General features: G+C 47.9%; 2 protein-coding genes across 8 annotated transcripts in view; one reads left to right on the top strand and one right to left on the bottom strand.

Annotated features, from left to right (window-relative positions):
• The window catches only part of LOC149365535 (dihydropyrimidinase-related protein 2-like), an 85,087-nt gene extending 78,900 nt beyond the window's left edge, over positions 1 to 6,187 (top strand). The window contains exons 14-16 of the mRNA XM_089543784.1: positions 1,368 to 1,454; positions 2,628 to 2,835; positions 4,863 to 6,187. Of these exons, the coding sequence (XP_089399910.1) occupies positions 1,368 to 1,454; positions 2,628 to 2,835; positions 4,863 to 4,948 (381 nt within the window). The 3' untranslated portion in view covers positions 4,949 to 6,187. The remainder of the gene's footprint in view (positions 1 to 1,367; positions 1,455 to 2,627; positions 2,836 to 4,862) is intronic.
• A 2,875-nt stretch (positions 6,188 to 9,062) lies between these two features.
• The window catches only part of LOC149365533 (uncharacterized), a 71,998-nt gene continuing 57,175 nt past the window's right edge, over positions 9,063 to 23,885 (bottom strand). For 6 of the 7 annotated variants that reach the window (XM_089543662.1, XM_089543657.1, XM_089543671.1 and 3 more), the window contains one exon: positions 20,499 to 21,755. In XM_089543662.1, the coding sequence (XP_089399788.1) occupies positions 20,509 to 21,755 (1,247 nt within the window). In that variant the 3' untranslated portion in view covers positions 20,499 to 20,508. Of the gene's footprint in view, positions 9,170 to 20,498; positions 21,756 to 23,885 lie in introns of those variants that run through there. The other variant, XM_089543704.1, reaches the window with a different exon arrangement.

The raw sequence follows: 23,885 nt of genomic DNA, 5'->3' as shown, positions 1-23,885 counted from the left end.
AAGTGTGAGCATTTGTTGCTAAACTGGTAGCAGAAACGAAACAACATTAGCGCAGAAAAACGCGCTTGCATGCCACAGTTAAGAAATTACATATCCAGCTCTTGCAATGCCGAAATTGTTTCAGTGCGCTTGCATAGGCCAGTAATTGTTCTGCTGGTAGGGGTCATTTTAACAGACTCGCGCGTTCTTTATGCGTACCATAGCGGAAAGGAACAAAGACCTTACGCCGATGCCTGGCCCAAATAATGACTGTCACCAAAACCGTTTCTCAAAGAGCTACTTCAGTGCTTAGTACTGGCGGCTGTGCCGGTTTCTAGGAATTTAAGTGGAAAAAAAAAGTTCGAAGCTAATGCATACATCTGGGACCTGAAAGCACGCGCTGTCCGCATATGCGCGTGGTTTCCTGGTGCTAAGATTAGCCCCACTCAATATCAGAATACATGCCCTTGGTGTGGAGCTTGGCCTACGCTCTACCACATATCGTGGGAATGCACAACGAAACCAAAACACTTAACTGTATCCAACCCGACATATGAGCAGTGGGAGGTGGCCCTGACCAGCGAGACCCTGGATCAGCAACTTAAGTTGGTTCAGCAAGTCCGTCAGTCAGCTAAAGCCAGTGGCGCCTTGGACTAGGGGTGCCACCCAAGTTGCTCGAGCAACCTTCCTCATTTTAAATAAAAGTTTTCTCTCTCTCTCTACGACGTCCTCCCAGAAATAGTACATCTGTGGTAAGAGAAAGATAAACGGCCCCACTACTCCGGAGTCACGTGATCGTTTTCTGAGCACTGAAAACGAAGCGTTGCCGGGTGCACGTACTAGCCAATGAGAGCGCGGGGTTTACAGTAACGTGGTCTGGGTGCGTGGTCTGCGTTCCTGGGAGCGGGCACTCCGGCGGGAGGGACGGGCGGCACGCCCTTTATTGTCACTCCTTTGCTCGGAGGTAGAACTGGATGTCGCAGGGAAATCTGTTGTATGGAGCTTTCCCCGGTAGATTCAGAGCATAGACCATCAGCATCACATAGCGTCAACAACCGGTCACTTTTTAAATGACGTGCGTATGGTGCGTATGTCATCACGTGACCAGCGTTAGACACGTGACCCTGCGCCCGTAGTGATCGTTGTGGGAAAACATTGTGGTAAACTAAGGTTGCTACAAAGTCTTCGGTCTCAGATTTTGCTGTAGGAGTTGGCCAGTGGCAAGAAAAAAACAAGGCAGCAGCTCAGCAAAAGCTTTCGCTTAGTTTAGTGTGTCACGCAGCAGAGCGTGAACAATTGTAAATTCATTTTTTTTCACAGCGCTTTCGTTCCACTAAGTGTGCTCAGTGTTTCTAACTGCTCTTTTTTTTTTTACTTTTTCTTCGCAGTTGAAAGTGAGCCAAGGATCTGGACGCTTTGTTGGCCTGCCGCCATTTTCACCGCACACATTCAGCGCTCTTTTCGAGCGGGAGCGGGTAAGTGCGCACCGGTTATCACGAGACCAACATCCTCCAGAAACCTTTGTGTTCAAAATCCACGTTGCTAAAGGGGGTAGGTCTGGTTGGAAACACTGCAGGTACATCAGTCCGAAGGAGAAATAGCGCCTCAAAGATGAAAATTACTGGCCGAAAGCAGCAGTGCTGGCCCCGTGTGTGGCAACATTTCAAAAAAGGTCTTTTTTTGAGCTTCAAAGCGTGCGAATGCGACCACCCAGCTTTCGACATTTCTTCATAAATACTGTCACTCTGCAGTGAAAAGAGAAAGAGCACGGTGCTGCTTTCGATGGCCACAAAACAGAACGCTATGTTTCCAGAGTCTCACTCTGCAGTGAAAAAAGAAAGAGCACGGTGCTGCTTTTGACAGCCACAAAACTGAACGCCATGTTTCCAGATTCTGTTTTTGCCCCTAGTTTAGGTGCACAGGGCCTTAGGGATGACAGAATTAAATAGGATATTACTTAGTGTGCTTTATAATATTACAGTACTGTATTTTATTAGAGCATTAAACCTTGACCTAGACTACGCGTATTTGATAAAAAGTAATTCTCTAGAAAGTTCTGAAAAAGAGTGTGGACTTTGCTGTATTGATGGAATTAATTCTCACCGCCCTGTAACAGCCCGGAATGGCTAACACTATTTGGAAATTAATATTATCTGCATAGGAGAGCGACGAAACTAAACGAGGAAACTGACACGCCTGCAGACAGAAAAAAAAAAAGAAGTTACTGCCGTTTGCTACGCATGTGTAACGCGACATCCTGGAGACAACTATTCGCGCTGCTGAATGCACCGTTCGCTGAGCTGTTGAGTGGAGCCCTTTCTATGCAGAGGCATGAACGATGCAAACACTAGTTCACGCGGCTGGGCACAGAGGGCGCCACAAATCCGTGGTATGGCAAGCAGTGTCACTCCCCTATTCGTCTTGGTTTCTCCCTTGTGTTACGCCGACGACATTGCTGAACCGGAAAATGTGCTCTATAACAGCTCTCGCTGTATAATGGTCCTCCTTAGGGCTACCTCGACTCCAGACGCGTCCATGCAGTGGCGGTGTAGTGTATGTAGTTCAGTCGAATCTTAAGGGAAGTGCTTCACTTTCTCTCCCGACCGTCCGCGTTATTCCGCCTCATGCAATCTAATCGTTGCGCGCAGGCGAGCGATCGGCTGAAGGTGGACCGGGACGGCTACGAGGGCCCCGTGGGAGACATGCTGAACGGCGGGGACGCCTCAACGCCCTTCAAGAACCAGACGACGCCCATCAGGTCGCACGATAGCCCCCATAGCCCGTCCGAGTTCCACACTCACGGCCCCACCCGCAGCGGCGGCCGCAACCTCCAGGATTCGAGCTTCAGCCTCTCGGGTAAGCAGCGAGGCTTGCCCTGGCCCCAGCTGTCTTTCTAAGCCACGATCCAATGCCGGGGACGTCATTCTTCACATTACGTCAATTCTTCACAGACTCAGTTTTTGGGTGTTACGTAAGAGATGGGGTTAAAATTTACAAGGGCTCTTTTCAGACTAAGGCGTGCGGGCTAGATGATCCGACATGACTGGGTGGGCAGCGCCAGCGGGAGCAGTGACGACACAGGCAGCAACACATAAAACAGCTTCCAGCATACAGTTTGAATATAAAGTTTGTTCCATGACGAAAAATAACGATCCATCAGACAGGACAAAACGGAGGTCACCACATAGACAGTGGTGCCTTCAATTTGTCCTGTCTGATCGAGCGCTTCTTTTCTGTCAGTGTTCTATTTTGGTGGTACGTACACATCCAAAGGTTCTAGAGGATCCGAGGAAAGCAAAGCCTGCATCCGGGGCAGGTAAAGTCATGCTGTAATGAAGTTCTGATAGATGTGTTGGTGAACGCCGTGTGGTGTAGGAGAAGCAGCGGAGGTTGATCAGAGCTCTTAGCATTTAAACGCTGTATATATCGACTTCTGACACTCCTGTTGGTCTCAAGATTCGAAGGTTAGTAGTCGTTCACGAAACTTGTGACGTTCAGACATACTGCTGAGCTCTTGCTCGCTGTGCCAATCCCTCGGCCCGGGCGGGACAGAATAAGTCACGTGAGGTATGATGTTGAGTGTTCCTGTGTGTGCTCCACAGCCGCACGATTTTCGAATGACGCGCGGAGTGGTCAGAATTGGTTGCGCCACAGCGCCCGGGCATATTCGCGTTTTAGAAATTCTTAAGACTTATAAGGATATTAACGAAGGCCATTTAGAAATCACCTTCTGCAACGAAAAGTCTCATTCATGCCCAGAAAATTTGGACTAGCAGTTCTAATTTATTCGGCTGCCACTCCGTGCTGCATGGCGCTGAGCATCAGATATTACCGCGGTAATTTTAAATGTTTGGTGCGCCTCATTTATTTTTTAATACCGTCAAAACTGTTCGGCGCGAGTGCGGGAAGAATTTTACATGTAAGATTCTCTCTGGACCTCTGGGGACCACCTGCCAGAGTCATGCTCGTGATTTTTCGCTCACAACGCCGGCAACGCCGACGCCGGATTTTCTGAGTAGCGATGCTTTTCCCTATTGAGTTAAAATGACTGGCCTGGTTCGCTGAAACGCTTTGTGTGGTGTAATGAGAATATCTTCGCGAGCGAAGGGGAGAAGTCCGCTGCTACCATAGTTTCTTGCTATTACCTAGAGGGAAAGCTGGCAGCTCTCCACTTCAGCCACCATGGACGCTCAAAGCATCATGGGAGGGTGAGCTACTTGGTGCGGAACATTCGTATTTTTTCGGGAACACGGAGTGTCACTACACTGACGTTTCAGTCGAAAACGTTGTTGGTGTTTGCGCAGACAACTTTGGCGCGAACGCAGTGTGTAAAAGCCATAGTGGTGAAACCCCAACAACATACGACGCCAACAAAAGACTTTTCTTGTTCGAAATATCATTAAAAACCTTTTAAAGTGTTTTAGCAACAACATATTTCTAAAAACTTATTTCCTTTTAAAAATGCGTCTGTTAAGCACGAAATGTTAGTTTTTGTAGTGTCCAGTACTTGGCCAATAGGAGAGCTAGCCGTTTCTTATTTTGGCAGATTTTGCATTTGCATGCTTTTCTGCTCATTTGTTGCAATCATTAGATAGGATATTGAATGTTAGGGCATTATATGCTATCGAACAACGTTTATTTTTTCATTGTTTCTTGGTCAAAAGTTGTAGTTCTGCATTCGGTAGTTCATCGGCCCTTGATGCTTTGAGCGCCCATGGTGGCTGAAGTGGTCGTGAGGGGGCTCCACGCAAACTCCCATAGACGGCGCGCCAGCTTTTCCTCTAGGTAATAGTAAGAAACTCTATGGATGCGACGCCCCCGAGTATGGCTGATGTGTCGTATCTGTCTTACGAGTCCCCTTATTTGCTTTTCTCTTTTTGCAGGAGCACAGATCGACGACAGCCAAGGCACGAGGAGCGGTATCCGTGTCCACAACCCACCAGGCGGACGGTCCAGCGGCATCTGGTAGACGCCGGACAAGGAGTAGTGACCAGCGCCGCACGTTTGCAACGTCGAGTCCTTGTGATCCCCGTCCCTCTTGTTTTTTTTTCCTTTTTTTCCTTTGTTTAACTCTCATCTAACTGCCACGCGCTACGAGACTAGCTTCCGCTGCCACAGGATTGATGTAGCTCTATGTGTACAAGAAAGCAGCAACAGCCCCGTTTGCTGAAGCTCTGTATGCACGCCTGTGTGAACAAAGTGAAATGGCAGATCCTGAAACTGTCCACGGAGCCTTGGATTACAACGCTAGGGTTATGTAGATGTGTCAGACTGGGACCTTACGCCAGGAGTGAAAACTGTCGCAGCATTTGAAAGAAAAGTCCACCAGGTTTAAGGCACCTTATAAGAACTACAGACTGGCAAAGGTCACTCTCCACAACTGTCATTATTATCCACACACTTCGGCAAAGGAAAAAGGCAGTTCTTGAAGGAAAGCGGGCAAGTTAATTAGAATAATCAAGCAACCATTTAGTGTCCAGGCTCCACTTTTCGAAGTAACAGGACGTGTTTTGGTGCCAAATAAACGAACAACTTCTCCACACCGCACCCCAAGCTTTCTTTTCAAAGGTTGTGCATTCGCTGTCTCTGTAATGAGACTAATATCGCCCCGAGGCTGGCTTTATTAAGTGTAGGCTGGTCATGACGCAGGTCTTCGTTGCCTGTAACATTTGTACTGTAGAGTGTGAAAGCGTACCTGAGTTTATATTTTTTTTTTCGTGACAAGATACGCATAACAAGCACGTCTTTATGCCTTTTATGTAACTAGACATGGTTGACACTAGCAGCTAAGGTGCATATCAAGCTGAACATCTTTTAGGTCACTAGAGTGTTGTTATTCATTATCTCTCCCCCATTTTTTTCTTTGGTCAAAAAGAAGTGTTTGTGCTTTTGACTCAACTTATAAAGGCTGGTATCTTGGAATGTCACTCACTGTGTTGAAGCCACCGTGGAAGAAAATTCAGAAGAATAAAGTAGCACGCCAGATCTGCGTAGACAATGTCGTGCTGTTGCTGAGCTGCGGCACATATGAATTCGCGGTTATGATGGCTGCCTTTTCAGCCAGTGTGCAATTTCTTTTAATGGAAACCTCGTCGACAGTATGTTCATTTGGCAGATGTTGCAAGTTTAGTGGAATGTGCGAGTGATGTGTGCCTGTGTGTTTTCCACAACCATGTATGTTGTCTGCGATTAAAGAAATATAAAGGAACTTTGCCATGACTTTTATTCACCTCCTCTCCGTTACAGGCTAAACGGGCGTTAGAGAGATTTAGCATACCGGAGACGCATTAGCGGAGACTCATACCGGTTTCACTTACGCTTCTTTCAGAGCCCCTTTAATACTTCAACAAAAATTTCTCCATTTTTCTGCACACTGCAACACGATGCCGCAGGTCCACATCACGGAGTTTTTCTTGAGCGCTTTACTGTCATTTGCATTTGCCGACTGGAGAATCAGTCAACTGCTAACAAATTCAACTGTGCCTTGACTCGACACTATCGGTAGATGACACCTAGAGCCACAGGCGAACATTTTGTAGCCGACACCTGAAACAGTTACGCTAGGTTCCTTTGTATCTTTCGCGCTCTGAACAAGCGCCCGCACTCTCCTCCCCTGTGCGGATGAAAAAGTGAGGAAAAGTTCTGGCTCTCAAGGTGCCTGCGACCAGCGCCAGTCGTCGGGCTTCGAAAGAGCGTCTGGGGGGCGATATCGGCCTTTCGCCGACGTCCTGGCCGCTGGGCCGGACGTCGTCGCTACTGACATGACCGGTGGCTGCTCGACCGATAGCATGCAACCAGGACTGGACGAGGGTCGTCTGCGGATTACCTGGCATGCCCCGTGATGTATGACCTGCCATTGAGGTGAATCATTCCTGCCAATACCATGGTCGCGGTGTAAACAGGCGGTTCTAGCTGCTGACGCGGGGACTCCATTAGCGGCGGTGGCTGTATCTTCTACGGTGGTAGTGCCTGACCTACGTGGAAATCCTCCCTACTGCGGCTGCGGTACTTCCTGTTTACGAGTCCAATAGTGTCGCGGCAGTCGTTCTTGTTGTGGCGAATGTTACTGTCGGGAAGCCGGTCGTTCCTGTTGCGACATAAGTTCCTCTCGAGCCATTCTCGCCACTGCGGCCCCGGTACTTCCTGCTGTAGTTGCGAATAGTGCCTCCGCAGCCCCTGTTCCAAGCGGCAGCAGTTGCTGCCACGGTAACGTCAATGTATCCTGCTTACGTGACAGTTCTAGTTGTGAAGCCTATCTTCCGTGTCGTAAAAGCAGATACTGCGGAAGCAATAGCGGTTCCTGTTTTGACCACAGCTCCTCTCGTGAACTTGGTTGTTTCGGTTGTGATTGCAGTTCCTGTCGATACTGCTGAGGTTCCTGCGGTGGTGGCAGCGTTTTGTAGCGCCCGCCCGTCTCTGCTGAATGAGCTTTTGCCTTAGCCGCACCGAGCGGCCAGCAGGTGGCGGGGTCAGCGGTTCTTGCGTGCCGTCGGCAGGACTCGAATGAAAGTTAATCTCGAATATTACGTGCTCGTTCCTGACCTTCGAGTAGGGGCCGACATCTCAGGTTGCGGGGATGGTAGGCCCGGCGGTGTGGCATGCCAAGTGTACAAGAAAACATTTTGTGGCAACAAAACTAATAACGAAGTGTGTAGAACACGATTTATCCAATCTAAGTGTATAGAGCACGATTTATTCAAGGCAGCTAGCCAAATTAAAGGTTTCCTAAAGAGGAAACTTTAGTGACTAAAAATGCTCATGCGCACTCTTTGCGCTGCATAAATTTAGTTGTATCATTAACGACAACGAATTATTCCCTCCACTCGGCATAGACTGACGTACTGAGTACCTGCACTCGTTTCATGTACTGCGCTACAAAAGTACGGCAGTTTCGTGCAGTAGCACTATTGAAGCAAGCCGCCATATGGCTGCCATACTCAGTGCGCGTCTCGGCGACTACGATGGCGGCGGGCATTCGCGGCAGTCGTCGCATTTATGGCGACGACTCCTACAGATAGCAGATAGTGGCTTTCGTGATGGACGTCAGGTTCGCGGTTCTGTTTACAGTAATGTTACCTAAGAATTCTGTCTGTTATTTACACTTTCGGACGGCACAATAGTTAATGAAGTGGTTACGTTGCATGGTAGAGCTCACCGTTGAGGGGCACGGACTGAATCTGTTCCTCGAGAAGCGGTTCTGATACAGCGGACTGCGCAAAAAGCCGGCTTCATTCGTAGGCAAGAGGTTAAAAGAAAAAAAAAGCGATTTATTCCTCTCATTTAAATGTAGAAAATAAATGCAACGTGCGCCGTGGAAGCACCCGTCATCGCAGTTGCCGGGCCGCGCGCCGAGTATACGGCTGCCACATGACGGCTCACGAGCGCGTGGCCGCGGCCAAGCTCTGAAAACCAGCGACTCACGCGAAACGAGCTATCAGACAGGCACGCGGGCGAATATCGGACGCACATGCGCCTAGTCATCGGCCAACGCGGCCTCGAACACGACCACTGCGTCACCTAGTGGCACAGAAGCAGCTTCAAAAGCCCCTCCGGCCTCTCGCAAAATTTAGCACGACTGTACTGCTTGTTCACGCTGAAGGCCGCTTTATCATTTGCTTGCGTGGCAAGATGCGACGAAACTTATCGCCATTGATCAGAGCCACGCGCAAATGCTTCCACTTCGTTCCAGACTGGGCTTGGGCTCCTTATCTCGATGGTTCTTTGCCACCTTTAAACCGAGCGCAGCCGAGAGCGGCAGGCATTCTGTTCGACGACTGCCGAGTGAACTTGTTATCGGCGCCACCGAGTGATCGGATTTTGTGCGGGCGCCAGTCAGCCCCAATAATGAGTTTCTTTTGGAAGCCGTTTCGCGGTCTTCTTGACTGCCGAACTGCCGTCACTACACCGTGGCAATGAAGACGGAGAACAGGCGTTGCAAGCACTGTCGTCCGTATCCCTGCTCCCAAATGTACACGAAGACATGTTCCACGTTCGGATACGGCCGCCCCGAAAGCTGCAGATGCGACTGCAGCAGCTACAGCTCCGTCTCTGTCTGCGGTTGGTGCGGTTCTTCCTGGACACCACGCATCGACGGCAGCGCCATCTGCGGCGGCCATCTTTCCTTCCTCCTCGGCGGCGACAGACCAGTTCCGAGCGACGCGGGAGCGTTTCTGGGCCTTGCCGCCGGTTCCTGTAAAGGCCGATTCACACGACGGACCGTTCGTCCGCGGCCCGCGCACTACGTGTTCATGCGTCAGCACTTTGAGAGGCGCGCTGTCGGCCGCCATCCATCCAGCCATCCAGCGCGCCTCTCAATGTGCTGACGCATGAACACGTATTGCGCGGGCCGCGGGCGAACGGTCCGTCGTGTGAATCGGCCTTAAGCAGCGAACGGAAGGACGACACCTGGTGAGTTATTTGCAAAGCATGGCTGGTACAGCGTGCGGCTTTAGCGCCGCCAAAAGTGCCCGGAGACAAGTCATGTCTACGTGTTTCGAACCCATTACTAAGCACAGCCATGGCGTTGGGAATAACGTTTAAAAATATAGTTTATAAGGGACAGTTATATGGGAGAGGTGATGTGAGAGAAAAAAGACTGGAAATATACCGCCCTTCGTTTAACGGTACCACGTGCTGTTTGTAGAATAAGGTCGCACGGCAAATCAATACGCCATTGATATTGGGGTGCTGCAGTTTCAACGCACAAGATGCTGCAGCGCATTATCGCTTGAGAGAAAGCCACAGTGCATATTAGTAGCATAAAAATAGGCAGCGGCACGTACTATTGCGCTCAATATAGCTTACGAGTCTAGTGGGAACCAATTGAGGTTCCCGCTTTATGGTAAATTAACGCCCGATGTCAAAAAGCACCCGACTTACACAAACATTCAATGTACTTTGCTGTTTATGTCGAAACTCCAACAATTTCTAGCACCGTTGTGCCTGCACTGCTTCAGGAACTGAGCTTCTGTCAAATCTTGTGCAGTGTGCTCCGTACTAAGAACGATCGCACGTGTTCTGCAGTGAAGACACAGTTCGGCAGTATCTGCGGAGGAGGAGGGTATCGGACTTCAAATATTTCGTTTTGGCCTGAAACAAGATTTTTCCGATTTAAAATTTCTAGATTAAAAGGGATGAAGTTCGTGTGTTATGAGTCATCTCATGTATATTTATCTGGATGGCCTTGTTCCTTAATTTACGTCTGAATCTCAAGAAAAAGTAAATTTTTGCGAACCTTGGAACTAATTTTTATAAAAAGTACTCTGTTGAACAGTTTTAGTATATTTTTAGTATAAGCTAGAGTAATACGTGAAAGGAGGAACATATTATTGTGGCTGAAATCTTAACGACGTCTATGCAAAAAATTTCTTGCATCTCCACGTTTCTTGCTTTTCTGTTACTAAACCAAGAAAACGCGGAAAATTCTTGCATGACTTCATTAACAAAGTCAGGTTAAAGAACAACGCAAGTGAAATATTCTAAAATAAGATTTGTTATGGTATTCAGTTTCACGTTTGATTTAAAAATTTTGAACCCCAATTAACTTTCTCCTCTTCGCGGAAACTTCAAAGAACGCTTACGAAAGCAAAAAAAATTAATTGGAGAAAGATACTTGAAACTCTGTTCACCTAATCGCCAACTAGCCCCCTTTTTTTTTTTCAGGAGAATCGGCGGTGGTTGCTTTTGCGCTCTGGGACATTTCGCGTGCAATGACGCCATATGGTCGGGATGGCGCCTGTCTCACATGTAGAACAGGACACTTGTAAATGCGAGGCATCGTGATGAGCATCAGGCAGTCGCCCTCCCTTGGCAGTGTGGTTTCTCCGCTTAGCAAGAATGTAGGCAGTGTAGGCCGCTCCGGCGCGCACCCTGTGAATGACGACTTTCGTGCTTCGGGGAAATCAAGCGGGTATGGGTGTTGGGTTGACTGGGGTATACATTCGCGAAGTCATCGTCGGTCCGCATGTTGGGCTGTCGCCCTCCATTCGATGGGGTCGGGATCCGATGACCGAGACTTCTGGGTCGGAGCGGATATCGTCCCGCTCGTTCCCACACGCTTGGGCAGCCTCGATGCCATGGCTACCAACGTGACCCGGTACTCAGTCTACTCGTACCTTGACTTGCTTGAATGTGAGAAGTTCTGCGCAGAGGCTTTTAACGCGGTGACACAGCATGCCTGCACGGTGCTGTTTGACTAACCGGATAAGGGCCTCTGGACAATCCGTACAAACGGTGAGATGGTTGAGGGAATCCTAACTGCCAGAAGTCTGTAGGAGGTGGGAGAGGGCTGGATGTGTGGCCTTCAGCTCAAGGCGGCTAATGCTGGGCTCGTCATCAGATTGGAGGGTATGGGTGTGTCGAGTTTGATGGTGGACGTAGGCGAGAGTGACGCTTTTGTCTCAGTACACCAGGAAATGTCCGTGAAGACTGTTTTTTCCCCATGGTGTCTGTGCGTGCTGCGAGGGTGGCTCTCTGTTCCCGATCGTCCTTACGGTGGTGACGGCGAGCTTTTTGGACGCGGGTATGTTTTATAACTAACCCTGTTGATGATTTGCACTATTCTTTGTGGGACGTCTTTATACAAACTAAAAAATAATTTTTTTATGCGAGATATTTCGACTTCGCCCAATTTAATCTACCACTGTCCATCAAAAAAAAAAAAGATGTACAAATTTACGACGAGAGCCACAACTTCAGATAAACCAAAACATGTCGGTTGGATTAATATGCTTCTTAAGTACTTCAGACTTCAGGAGAATTTTCTTCTCCACTTCTGAGTTTGGTTGCGTCGTGCGCCCTCCCTTTACGCAAAAACGGCTTACGAAACGCAAGAGGCGCCCGTGTGCTGTGCGATATCAGTGCACCTTAAAGATCCCCAGCTGGTCGAAATTACTCCGGAGACCTCCACTACGGTACCTCTTTCTCTTTTTTCTTCTTTCACTCCAACCTCCTTCCCTTCTCTTAGGGTGCGGCTCGGGTGTCCGTCGAGATGTAAAGCAATTACTGCGCTATTCCTCAAAACCAATGATAATTTCTTTTCCGTTTCTTAATAACCCAATTCCCCAACAAACGGCCTTGATTCCTCCCTTTCTAAATAAGCAGTTCATTCATTCATTTCTTTTTCAAGTGACAAAGGATACTTTGTGCACAGCCAGGTGTTGGAAGAAAATGGAAAATTGGTTTTTGAGGAAAGGATTGATTGGTTGAAAACTTTATTTAAACAATGGAAATTACTGGAGCCTTGGGTGGTCCGCCTATTCCGGCAGCCCACTGGCCTGCGTGCCTGCAGCCCACTGCTGCAGCCTGGACCCTGCGAACCAGTCCTCGTTTCTGGTCAGAGTCCTCGCTGTGCAGAATGGCTTCCCACTGCTCCAAGTTGGGATTCGGAAGTGTGTCTATGGCAGGATTGAATTGGCATGCCCACACCATATGAAAAGCTGTCGCTATTTCTCCACAGTGTGGGCACTCTGGCTTGTAGAGTGAGGTGTACCATTGGTGGAGATTAAGTGGAGTTACGAGAGTCTCTGTAGTCGGCGAGGGGTGTGTTCTTCTGCCTTGTCTAGAGTTTTGTGATGTGTGGGGTATGCCTGTGTGGCCTGTCTCTAGGCCTGAAGGTGTTCGGCGAACTCTGCCTCGTCGGCTAAGGGAGAATCCCGGTATGAGAGAGCTCGGTCGTGAGGAAAGGAAATGGCGCAGTAATTGCCTCACATCTCGGTGGACACCTAAACCGCGCTGTAAGGGAAGGGAGGGAGGAAGGTGGAGAGTGAAAGAAGAGAGAAAGAGGTGCCGTAGCGGAGGGCTCCTGAATAATTTCGACCACTTGGGGATCTTTGGCGTGCACTGACATCGCACAGCACACGGGCGCCATTGCGTTTCGCTTCCATCGAAACGAATCCGCGTCGGTCGGGTTCGAACCCGGGAACTCCGGCTCAGTAGCGGAGCGCGCTAACCACTGAGCCACCGCGGCGGGTAAATGTGGTGTTTGCAAGGGTATTCACCTTAGTTTCCTTTGTATGTGGGTAAGTATAAATAGGCTTATCGAGAAAATGTGCTAAAGGTGGCTGTTAAAAAGGATTAGAATAAACTTTCAACTTAAGAGAGTTGAACAAATATTTTACAGAACACAGGAGTAATTAACGCTAATAGACCATGTTTACGCCAGTGTTCCTTCTCATTAGCTACAATATTCTACAAAATGCTGGTGGGTTGTGCATGGTGAAATGAACGGCGGGGCAACAAGGACGCTAACAAGAAAGGGGCATGTGGTGTACCCTTTCTTGTTAGCGTCCTTGTTGCGCCGCCGTTCATTTCATCATGCACCTATTCGCCCCTCAGGCCATTCTTCTGGGTTGTGCATGTTCATACGAAATCAGTGTCTCCGAAAACTCCATAGCGCTAGCAGTATAAACCCTCCACTGTGTCGCGGATTTTATTAACGCAATTTAACCACTTTTAGTGAAGATACGTAATATACACACACACACACATCGATCTGGTTGGTTTATTAGTTTATTTGGGTTTAACGCCCCAAAGCGACTCAGGCTATGAGGGTGGTGGTGGTGATAAACTTTAATATGCAAAGAGAGTTTGAGGGTCAAAAAACCCTGCTACATGGTCGGTATCCTTAGTCCGGGACACCGCAAGACGAGGCCCCGTCTCGTGCCCGCTTTACTAGAGCCCTTTGAGACTCCAGTGTGGAGCAGTTAAGGAGGGCAGTCTCCCATGCCTCTCGGGTGGGGGTGGGGGAAGGTGAGGATTCTGAGTACATGCCCACACCATGTGAAAGATATCGCAGATCTCTCCACAGTGCGGGCAGCGCCCATCTGTGTTCGGATCGAAGTGTTTTGCTATGGCAGGACAGAGAAGAGTTCCTGTCTGTAGGCGCCGCAGAGTTCGCTCCTCCGCCTTACTCAGCCCCTTGGCAGGTACTGGGTAGAGACGGTGGCTGTCGCAATAATGAATTAGGATTTCGCGGAACCGCAGAAGCGGTTTATGAGCTTCTGAGCCAGTAGAGCTAGGATGAGGAGCCCGGTGTGTGAGCGCTCGGGCGGCCGCATCAGCGGCCTCATTGCCTCGTAGACCCTGGTGGCCAGGAGCCCAGATCACTTTTGTGCGAGTTGGATCGGCGGGAGCGCGTCTTAGAATTTGGGAGGCAAGAGGGGATATTTCGCCTGCAAGATAATGTTCACAGGCCCGGCGAGAGTCTGTGATAACTATTCTCGATGCCGTAGTGAAGAGCTTCAGAAATTTCGACCACCTCGGTTTGTTTAACGTGCACTGACATCGCACAGTGCACGGGCGTCTGGAATTTCGCCTCCATCGCAATTCGGCCGCCGTGGCTGGGATCGAACCCCGCGTCTTTCGGGTCAGCAGCCGATGGAAGGATGGAAAAACTTTATTTTCGTCAGAGAGCATGTGTGGACGATTCCGTGTTAGATGGCCATCAACCCATGGCTGACGGCGACCTGGGTGGCCCACTCCACGGCCCTGGTCTGGACGACCGGGTCTGAGCTGGCCAACACGGCTTCCCATTGCTCGAGGGAAGGATCACGCATAATGTCCGCCGGTGGCGGTGCTATGCTGCAGCTCCATAAATGTGGTCGTATGTTGCCAATTCCTGACACCATTTGCACTCCGGCTGAATGTCCGGGTAGATTTTGCTCAACACGTATGGGTTGAAGAAGCATCTAGTCTGCAATCGTCGCCAGACGCATTCCTGCGCCTTCACCAATTGCTTGTTCGGGGGTGGGTAAATCCTCCGCTCAAGTCTGAAATGGTTAGTAATGTCATGAAAGGATACCAGCCCATCTCTCGTGGACCTTCGGACGTCCGGCTCACCTACTCGGCTGACGAAACCTCGAGCATTCATGTGAGCCGTCTCGTTCCCAGGGTTCCCAGCACCATAACCACTAAGCCACCGCGGTGGTTTAAAAGAAAAAAAGGTACAGGAAAAGAATGTTGCCGGCCGCAGAAATTGCTGTCTGTTACCCTAAGCACCCAAACTGTAGCCGGCGACCAAAAACCAAATTTGGATTTGTCCAACGGGCAAGGCGTCGCGCCGACCGGGCAATGGCGCTCCATGGACTCCCTGGCAGCGCTACAACACGCTGTCGCGTTCCACTCATAAAGGCGAAGCTTAAGCGTCCTCGGAAATTTTTTTATGTCTACCTATCTTGATATGGACTGCTTTGACGTGAAACAGACCATTCAGCTGTTAAAGCGGAGGCAACGCAAGAAAAGAAATTCCGCGAAGTTATTTACCGGTTGTTGGCGAAATTTTCACGTGATCAGTTATGTCCGGTACTCAGTTATGTCCGGTACTGTCTTGCGCTTCGATGCAAAGAAAACACAACCAATGTTTTGTCTTTATAACCCTTCAAGTGACGTGCACCCCACATGCCACGCCATGTAGGTTTCTCCTTTTGTATACAGGGTGTCCATGCTAACTTTAGCCAAGGGTTAAAAAATAAAATATTTGAGGTAGGCCAGGAAAACCACTTACATACATCTACCAACCGGCTTGCGCATCATAGGCAATTTTTTGTTTTGCAAGTAATTAATTAGCAATTAACATAATTTCTTTAAATGCGTAAATATTGGTTGGTTGGTTGGTTTATAAGGTTTAACGTCCCAAAGCGACTAAGGCTATGAGAGACGCCGTAGTGGAGGGCTCCGGAAATTTCGACCACCTGGGGTTCTTTAACGTGCACTGACATCGCACAGTACACGGACCTCTAGAATTTCTCCTTCAAAGAAATTCAACCGCCGCGGCCGGGGTCGAACCCGCGTCTTTCGGGTCAGCAGCCGAGCACCATAACCACTGAGCCACCGCGGTGGCCTTAGACAGAAAATGTGAATAGCAAAGTTGGAGAGCACCTTCAGAAACTCCCATTCCATTTATTTGCGGTAAAGAAAACCTCACGTGTATCTTTTTTCCGAGCTCCAAAGAAAGCCCGCGAAAGAAGATAGGCAAGTATTTCACTTATCTTCTTTTGCCTTTCAGTGGCGAATAAAACTCGTCTAATTTGTGTTTGTCACCTTTGGCCATGTCAGCTCACAATGCCCGGCGCGTTCGCTGCAACCTGCACCGTCAAGCTTGCAAACTGGCTCGCGCGGGGGCCGCAACCACTGTTGATATATCGGCCTGCTGGCGCATTGAGGTCGTCGCGCCTTGCCAGCAGCTGATTTCGTTCACTCAAGCCATGTTTGAGAGCAGCACAATCGTGGCGCGCGAATGCGCTAGTCACGTGATTTTTTTTTTGTATTTCGCGGGCTTTCTCTGGAGCTCGGAAAAAAGATACACGTGAGGTTTTCTTTACCGCAAATAAATGGAATGGGGGTTTCTGAAGGCGCTCTCCAACTTTTCTATTCACATTTTCTGTCTAAAGTCAATATTTACGCATTTAGAAAAATGATCTTAATTGCTAATTAATTAATTGCAAAAAAATTGCCTATGATGCGCAAGCCGGGTGGTAGATGTAAGTAAGTGGTTTCCCTGGCCCACCTCAAATATTTTATTTTTTAACCCTTGGCTAAAGTTAGCGTGGACATCCTGTATACACTTTATTCAAACAAAATCTAAGCGCCTTGCTAGACAGTTCTACACTAAAGCAATCATTCTATCCTGAACAGGACGAAAGAAAAGTGCATGAAAATAAGAAATGGCATTTCTAATAAAAAATAAATGTTAATTTTATTTTGTGATGGGGTAGTAACAATAACTTTAACCCTTACAAATGGAGACGGAAATAGCAGTTATCATGATATTTTAATGCTGGATAGGACCGAATGATTGATTGGTTGAAAACATCTTTATTTACTGAATATTCGTAGAGCATGTGGGTGGGCCGCCTAGTCCGGTAGTCCACTGGTTATTGCTGCTGCGCTAGCCCTCCCCACCAGCCAGTGCTGACGGTCAGGATCTTTGCTGAGCAGAATAGCCTCCCACTGCTCCTCTGAGGGGTTTGGAATGGGGTCAACTAAGGGATTAAATGGGCATGCCCATATCATGTGGTAGAGGTTAGCTACCTCTCCACAATGTGGGCAATGGGGGGAGTGTAGTATAGGGTACTCGTGTAACATAGCCGGCGTAGGGTCTGTGTTGGTTTGCAGTCTGCTAAGGGTCTCTTCTCTCGTCTTCTCTTTCTTAGTCTCTTCTAACTTATTGAGGGATTTGTGTGGTGTTGGGTACTCCTTTTTGACTGTTCTGTATGGCGCGAGATTGTCAGCATACACTGATAAAGCTATTAGGTCGCAGCACCCTTCATGGTCATCAGGGGAAGCGCCGGGTATAGAAGAGCACGGGCACGCCTGTGAGCGGCTTCGTTTCCTACTGGTAGTTCCAGGTGACCGGGAAATCAGATGACTGAGGCTTGGCTGGGTGGATGCTTAATCAGCAATGACAGCCCTGACCTGTGAATTAATTCGTCATTGAAGTTGCGACAGGCGTTCTGGGAATCAGTGAGCACAACGGCGTTGGGATTAAATGCTACAGCTAATGCTGCCCCCTGTGCGTGAGTGGGGTTGGATGTTTTCATCGAGGCGCAGTTCACCATCGGTCCTGAAGGCGTTGAGACCACAATAGTCACTCCACTGTTGGTCCACCACTCCATAATTTGGTCCTACTGCGTTCACGTAAAGGGTGCTAGGTTGCTCGTCCCATTTCTTCTGCAGGGCTTCCCCTCTTGCTTTTATTCTTTCGATGTTATATGCGAGATGCATATTCCGCAGAATGGGGTACACGTTGATACGTCTCCACACATCGTGTGGTACCTCTTCCTTTTGGTCTATCGTATAGGGCAGATTAATATGGATCTTTTAGAGCAGTTCTTTGCCGGCTTTTGTGAGTGCGAGCCTATTGAGTTGTGAGAGCCTTTGTGCTTCCCACATCTCTTTGAGGGTATTAAGTACTCCTAGAGCCATGAGCTTTGCCGTTGGCGTGGAGTTTGGTAGCCCCAGTGCCGTCTTACAGGCTTCCATAATCAGTGTCTCCAACTTTTCATTTTCCAACTTGGAGAGGTTAAGGATTACCGTCGTGTACATTATCCGAGAGATCACGAAAGCCTGCAGAGGTTAAGGATTACCGTCGTGTACATTATCCGAGGGATCACGAAAGCCTGCACTAAGCGGATGGCGTCCCTTTCCTTCATGCCATGTTGCTTATTTCGGATACGATGTATCATCCGGAGGATTTGCTCGGTGGATGTTGTAAGCTTCTTCATAGTGGTGGTGTTCTGTCGCCCCTGCGGGATATATTGCCCTATGATCTTGTCTCCGTGGGTTTCTGTTACTGGGTGGTTGTCTATATACGCCGTGATGTTTTGCGCTAGGGGTGTCCTCGGGTTCTTCAGGATGAGCAACTGTGAATTTTCTAGCGCACACTGGAGGCCTCTCTCTCTTGCGTGCCGGTCCAACATGTCCGCTGCTGCATGAAGACGCTCCTCGATCTCGGCGTCACTCCCCGAGTTGCACCGAACGGAAAACAGTGCGATAATCAAAAGTGCTCCCTGCATTTTAACTTGTGAATGAGTACAGTGATCACTTTTCTACTTCATAAAGTTTGATCAGGAATAAAAACAAGAGGATGACACTAAATTTCTCTTAAGACAGCAGCTTGCATCGATCGCCTCCAACTTTGAAAGAAATAATATATACAGTAGTGAACTAAGTTTTGTGTGTTTTTCATTTATCGCAATAAAATTTACGTACGAGCTTGGTGGGATGAAATTGCGAGACTTTTACATAATAGCTCACAATATTTAACATGTTTAGTCACAATCTGTACCCACAGCAAATTCACTGGCTTGCTGCGCTGCGTAAAGATATCGACTATATGTTTCTTTTATTACAAAATTAGGCAACAATTTGAAGAATACCTTTTCACAATAACTTAATGCGTGAATACTTCACACGAAGGCCTTTTACTCTGATTACTGCTTGACACTGCCTACGCATAGAGTTCAAGTATCAGTGAACTTTTAGTCTATATTTAGTCGGTTAGTCGGTTAGGCATTCAATATTACTTAAAAAATTAGAGATATACGGAATTCGTGGAATTGCCAATACACTATTCCAGAGTTATTTAAATGCACGGAGGCAATACACAAAAATACATGATACAAAATCTGAATTTGGTTTAGTAAGCTTTGGCGTCCCCCAAGGTTCTACTCTTGGACCCCTTTTGTTCGTTGTATACATCAATGACATGTTAACACATTCCTCTAACTACTAATATTACGCTGTATGCCGATGACACAAATGTGTTTTTTTCAGGCACTAATCTACAAACACTTGAACAGCAATCGAATGTCTGGCTGAAAGAGTTAATGATCTGGCTCTCTGTTATCAACTTCAATTGAATGTTAACAAAACGAAATTTATGCTTTTCCACGCAAAAAATAAGCCAGTAAATCACCACATCTCACTTCAGTTTAATAACTTAAGAATTGAAGAAGTGCATAGCGTTCGGTTTCTTGGTGTGTATTTCCGCAGTGATCTTGGGCGGACCGATCACGTGAATAGCGTCAGATTGAAAATGGCCCGATCGTTATGCGTGATTTATCGAATTAGACACCTTCTGCCGCAACAGGTTAAAAAACAATTATATTTTGCTCTGATTCACTTCCACCTAGTATATTGCAATCTAGTACGGGGTACCTGCAATAAAACTGATTCACATAAATTATTTTCTCTCCAGAAAAGAGTCTTACCTGCCTTATGTCCAAGTACAACTAATGAAACAAATCTCTTCAAAACTTTTCATGCACTCAGTTTCCTTAACTCCTACAACTCTAGTTTAGCGATTCACATTTTTCATAAAATTAAAGTGGATTTGACTTCTTTCCGAAATATGTATCTTTTTAGAAACATTAAATACGAACTGCGCACGGTTTCTTTTTCTACCATAAGATTCAGAACAAATTATGGAACGCAAAGTGTAAATAATCAAATTGCAGCTTTATGTAATGCGCGCCGATCTTTAGTGGAAACAGCTCAGGAAGCTACGAGTTGTATTGCCTTTAAAAAGAAATTGAAGTTGCTTTTTCCTGTTTTCTAATTTTGTGTTTATTTGAGTGGGTTGGCACTGTTTTTTTTTGCTGTTTTTTGTTGTTTTATCAGTGTTGTGAATTCTCTCTTTCTTGCATATTTGTACTCCAGTGTCTGTTGTCAATTTTGCAAAAGATTTTCAGTTTGCTAGTATTAGTTGTGTTGTATTTTTCTGGATGGACAGTTCGAGCGTAACGGTGTGATGTTTCTGTTTTTTAAGATTTTAGGAGTGTCTTTCTTTGTTTCTCTTTGAGATTATGCATGTTACCCTAAAGTATGCTGTTCTTTTCTTGTAGAGTGTTTTTTTTTTGCATATGTGATTTGCCGTTTAGCCACCTGTGTCCTGATGTCTTAGCCGGGGCGAAGGCCTCGTCAGGAGGCATGCTTTGTCTGCCTCCTTTTGCCTCCCCCCGGGGGCGAATTGTAAATATGGCCGAATAAACATTTCATTTCATTTGTTTTTATTTCAAAAAGTTCCCGCACCTAAGTACTTTGCGAACAGCGACAGAAATGTGGTTCCGCGGGTGGACAAGTAGGTGGTATCGGCCCATCGCCGGCTCGCAGGCCGTTGACCGCAGTCGACGCCGACCACTGGTGACTGGGAGTCGGCCTCTCCAGCGCTGGATAGCACTCGACGATGATCATGCCAGGGTAATCCACGGAGCACCGCGCATACTGCACAACGTACGGCCTGCCAGAGATGTGAATCACGTCCGGCTCTACGAATTTGTGAGGATGAACCGGCTGAAGTTGGTGTGGCGGTTCCTGCTGCAGAGTCAGTTCCTGGTGTGGAAGCGACTGTCCCCTCCATGGCCGTGGCGCTCCCTGTTCTTGGCAACAACAGCGGTGCGGCAGTGGCTGTTCCCGCTCTGAGAACTGATCCTGCCGTGTTAGTGGCGATGGCTCCTGTTGGGGCGACAGTCCCTGCTGTGCAGCAGGTCGTTCCTGTCGAGACAAGTGTTCCTGCCGAGGCTCTAGCGGTTCCTGTTCCGGCGACGACGGTGGCTGATGCTGCGGCACAGGTTCCCGACGTGGAAGCCACTGTCCCCACTTCGGTCGTGGTACTTTTTGGTGTAGGGGGCAACTGCGCCCCAGCAATGGCTGTTCGTGCTGTGACAGTAGTTCCTGCTGGAGTAGTGACGGTGGTTCCTGTTGTGGCGGCAGTTCCTGTTGTGAATCCGGTCGTTCCTGCTGGCGCTGTAGTGGTTCCTGTTGGGGCGGCAGCGGTGGCTGATGCTGGGGCAGTGCTTCTTGACGTGGAAGCCATCGTCCCCATTGCGTCCGATGTACTTCCTGGTGTAGGCGGGAAATGCGCCCCAGCAATGGCTGTGCGTGCTGTGACAGCAGTTCCTGCCGAGGAAGTGACGGCAGATCCTGTTGTGACGATAGTTCCTGTCGTGAAGACGGTCGTTCCGGTCGTGGCGACAGTTCCTGTCGTGAAGCCGGTCGTTCCGGTCGTGACAGAGGTTCCTGCCGTGAAGCCGGTCGTTCCGGTCTTGACAGAGGTTCCTGCCGACTCAGCAGCGGTTCCCCTTGAGGCGACAGCTGTACGAAGTTTGCGTCCGTCGGTGTCCATCGCGATTCTTGCTGGTGCCGCGCCGAGTGAGCGACGGTGGGCGGTTTTGGCGGATACTGAGTGCCGTAGAGAAGACCCGAATAAAAATGATCCCGAAAAAGTACGTTCTTGACCGTGGCGGATCGGTCCGAGCTGAGGTTGTAGTCACCAGGCCCTGCGATGCAGAAGGCCAAGGCGAGGTGGAGGGAAACATGCTGGGGTCAACGCAATTTATACAAGACAACAATAACCACAAAATTTAGCGCTGTCGATGTGAAAGAAGGTCCCGACAACGAGCCAAGTTTAGTGGCTCAATATGCTTCATATTTTACTGGCGCAGTTAATATTATTATTACATATTAGCATTATACCAATCAATAAGGTACAGAGAAACAAGCCCAGTCATTCAATGGTTTGCGCCATGAGATAAGCGTTATTCCCGGACAGTAACAATGTCAACATAAACGGCTGCTTTGAATACTCCTTTTTTTTCCCGACAACTACATACGACTAGAACTGCCTCACTAACGGCGTTGTGACTGTCATGAGGTGATTATCATGGTAAAGAGCTCGCCGACAATGAGTTTCTCATCCTTTTCGCTTCGCGCGCTGTGACGTCCATCTCACATATGTACCCTTTAGTGTTATTTTTATTGTATACCCATGCGCCATAAACTGCTACAATATTGGCATGTCACAATATAGCGATATGGCACCTCGCTACAAGATTTCCACAGCGTACATGCCGAGTAATTTTTTTTAGGTTTTAGTTACACCATAAAGATGCGGCCGGGCTTAGGCAAAAATTCAGGAGGGGCATTTTGCTGACCTAAAATTCGGTGAGGCGAAAGCCTTAAGCGCGGTGTTGCTGCTTGCGTTACTGATGTGTGGTTAAGATGTTAAGTTTCGCCCAAAAAGTGGGACGCGACAGCGTCTTGCAACGCCGCCAGGGAGTCCACAGAACACCATCGCCCGTTCGGCTGTACGTACTGTCGGGGACAAAAGTCTCCGGACCACGGGTTCCTGTAACGAAGGCGATAGCTTTGCTATTAGTTGGCGGCTGGAGACCACACTTGTGGAGGTACAAGTTAATTTTTTGTTCTTTCATCTTCACAAGTGCAGTCTCCAGCCTCTGTCTGATACAAGAGCTATGAGCTTCTTTTGAGGAACACGTGGTCCGGAGACTTTTGTCCCCGACTGTACGCCTTGCTCGTCGGAAAATTGGTTTTTGAGGAAAAGAAATGTATCTGTCTCGCATATCTCGGTGGATATCTGAACCTCGCCGCAACGGGAAGGGAGGAAGATGGGAGTGAACGAAGACACCGTATTCACAGACGCGCCTTTGTTCTTTCCAAACCATCGAGCTGGCATGGCGGAGTGGTTAGCGTGCTCGTCTCGCACTCCGGAAACCCTGATTCGATTCCCCAACTCGACCAATTTCCTACTAGGTTTTAATTATTTTTGTGGTCTGACTATAAAGGTTAATTAGGATCACTTAGTCATTAATTGTCATGCAATTATCATAGAATGCCTTAAATCGCATTCCGATATCATTCGAATGCCATCGGTTAAGTATCGATTAAGTAATGATTGGCATATGCCCATATAAGGCACGTAACCGAAACGCGGACACATCTGCCGACACGGCTGCTAACGAGGTATTAAAGGCTTTCGCCTTAAAAGCAAACTGTCTTCGCTTGAATGACACCCGAGTACCCCTGTACATGGCCATACAGCGAACACAACTCATACATTGCTAATTATGGATTTGTAACAAGAGTAACACAAATACAAGCACATTCTATAAAGTCGCCCTTTCACTAATTCACATTTAACAAGTTCTAACCGGAACATGGATTTCATGAAACGAAAGCTACATTTTTCTACCTGAATGTTGCTGGAACAATAGGTATTTAAAAGTCACGGCAAGGTATAACACAACATTTGGCACCCAAGTTGTGCTCTAAAACTAGGAACACGCCAAACTTTTCGATGTGGAAGCGGGTAAGGAGGAAAATTGCCCTTCCGTTGGCTAGCTGCAAAAACGCATACTGATTTTTATTGACTGACTGCTTTTACCTAACACGAACAATAGTCATAAGTTATCTAACGGAACAATACTGAAACATCGGAATAGTTCTTGAGTATGGCAAAAAAAAATCATATTGGCCATACAACGAAACGTCCTTTTTTGTAGAAGGCATATTTTACTAAACTTTTTTTGTATAGCATCCCCCACACCACAAACCAGTAAGTAAAATTCAAAAGAAAGAGTGTGCTGTAATTTATAAGCTTTAAGGAAACG

This window comes from Amblyomma mixtum, chromosome 1 (genome assembly GCF_055824585.1).
Source record: "Amblyomma mixtum isolate Tamu chromosome 1, ASM5582458v1, whole genome shotgun sequence".
Taxonomy (NCBI): Eukaryota; Metazoa; Arthropoda; class Arachnida; order Ixodida; family Ixodidae; genus Amblyomma; species Amblyomma mixtum.
This window is presented reverse-complemented; position numbering and strand designations above follow the sequence as displayed.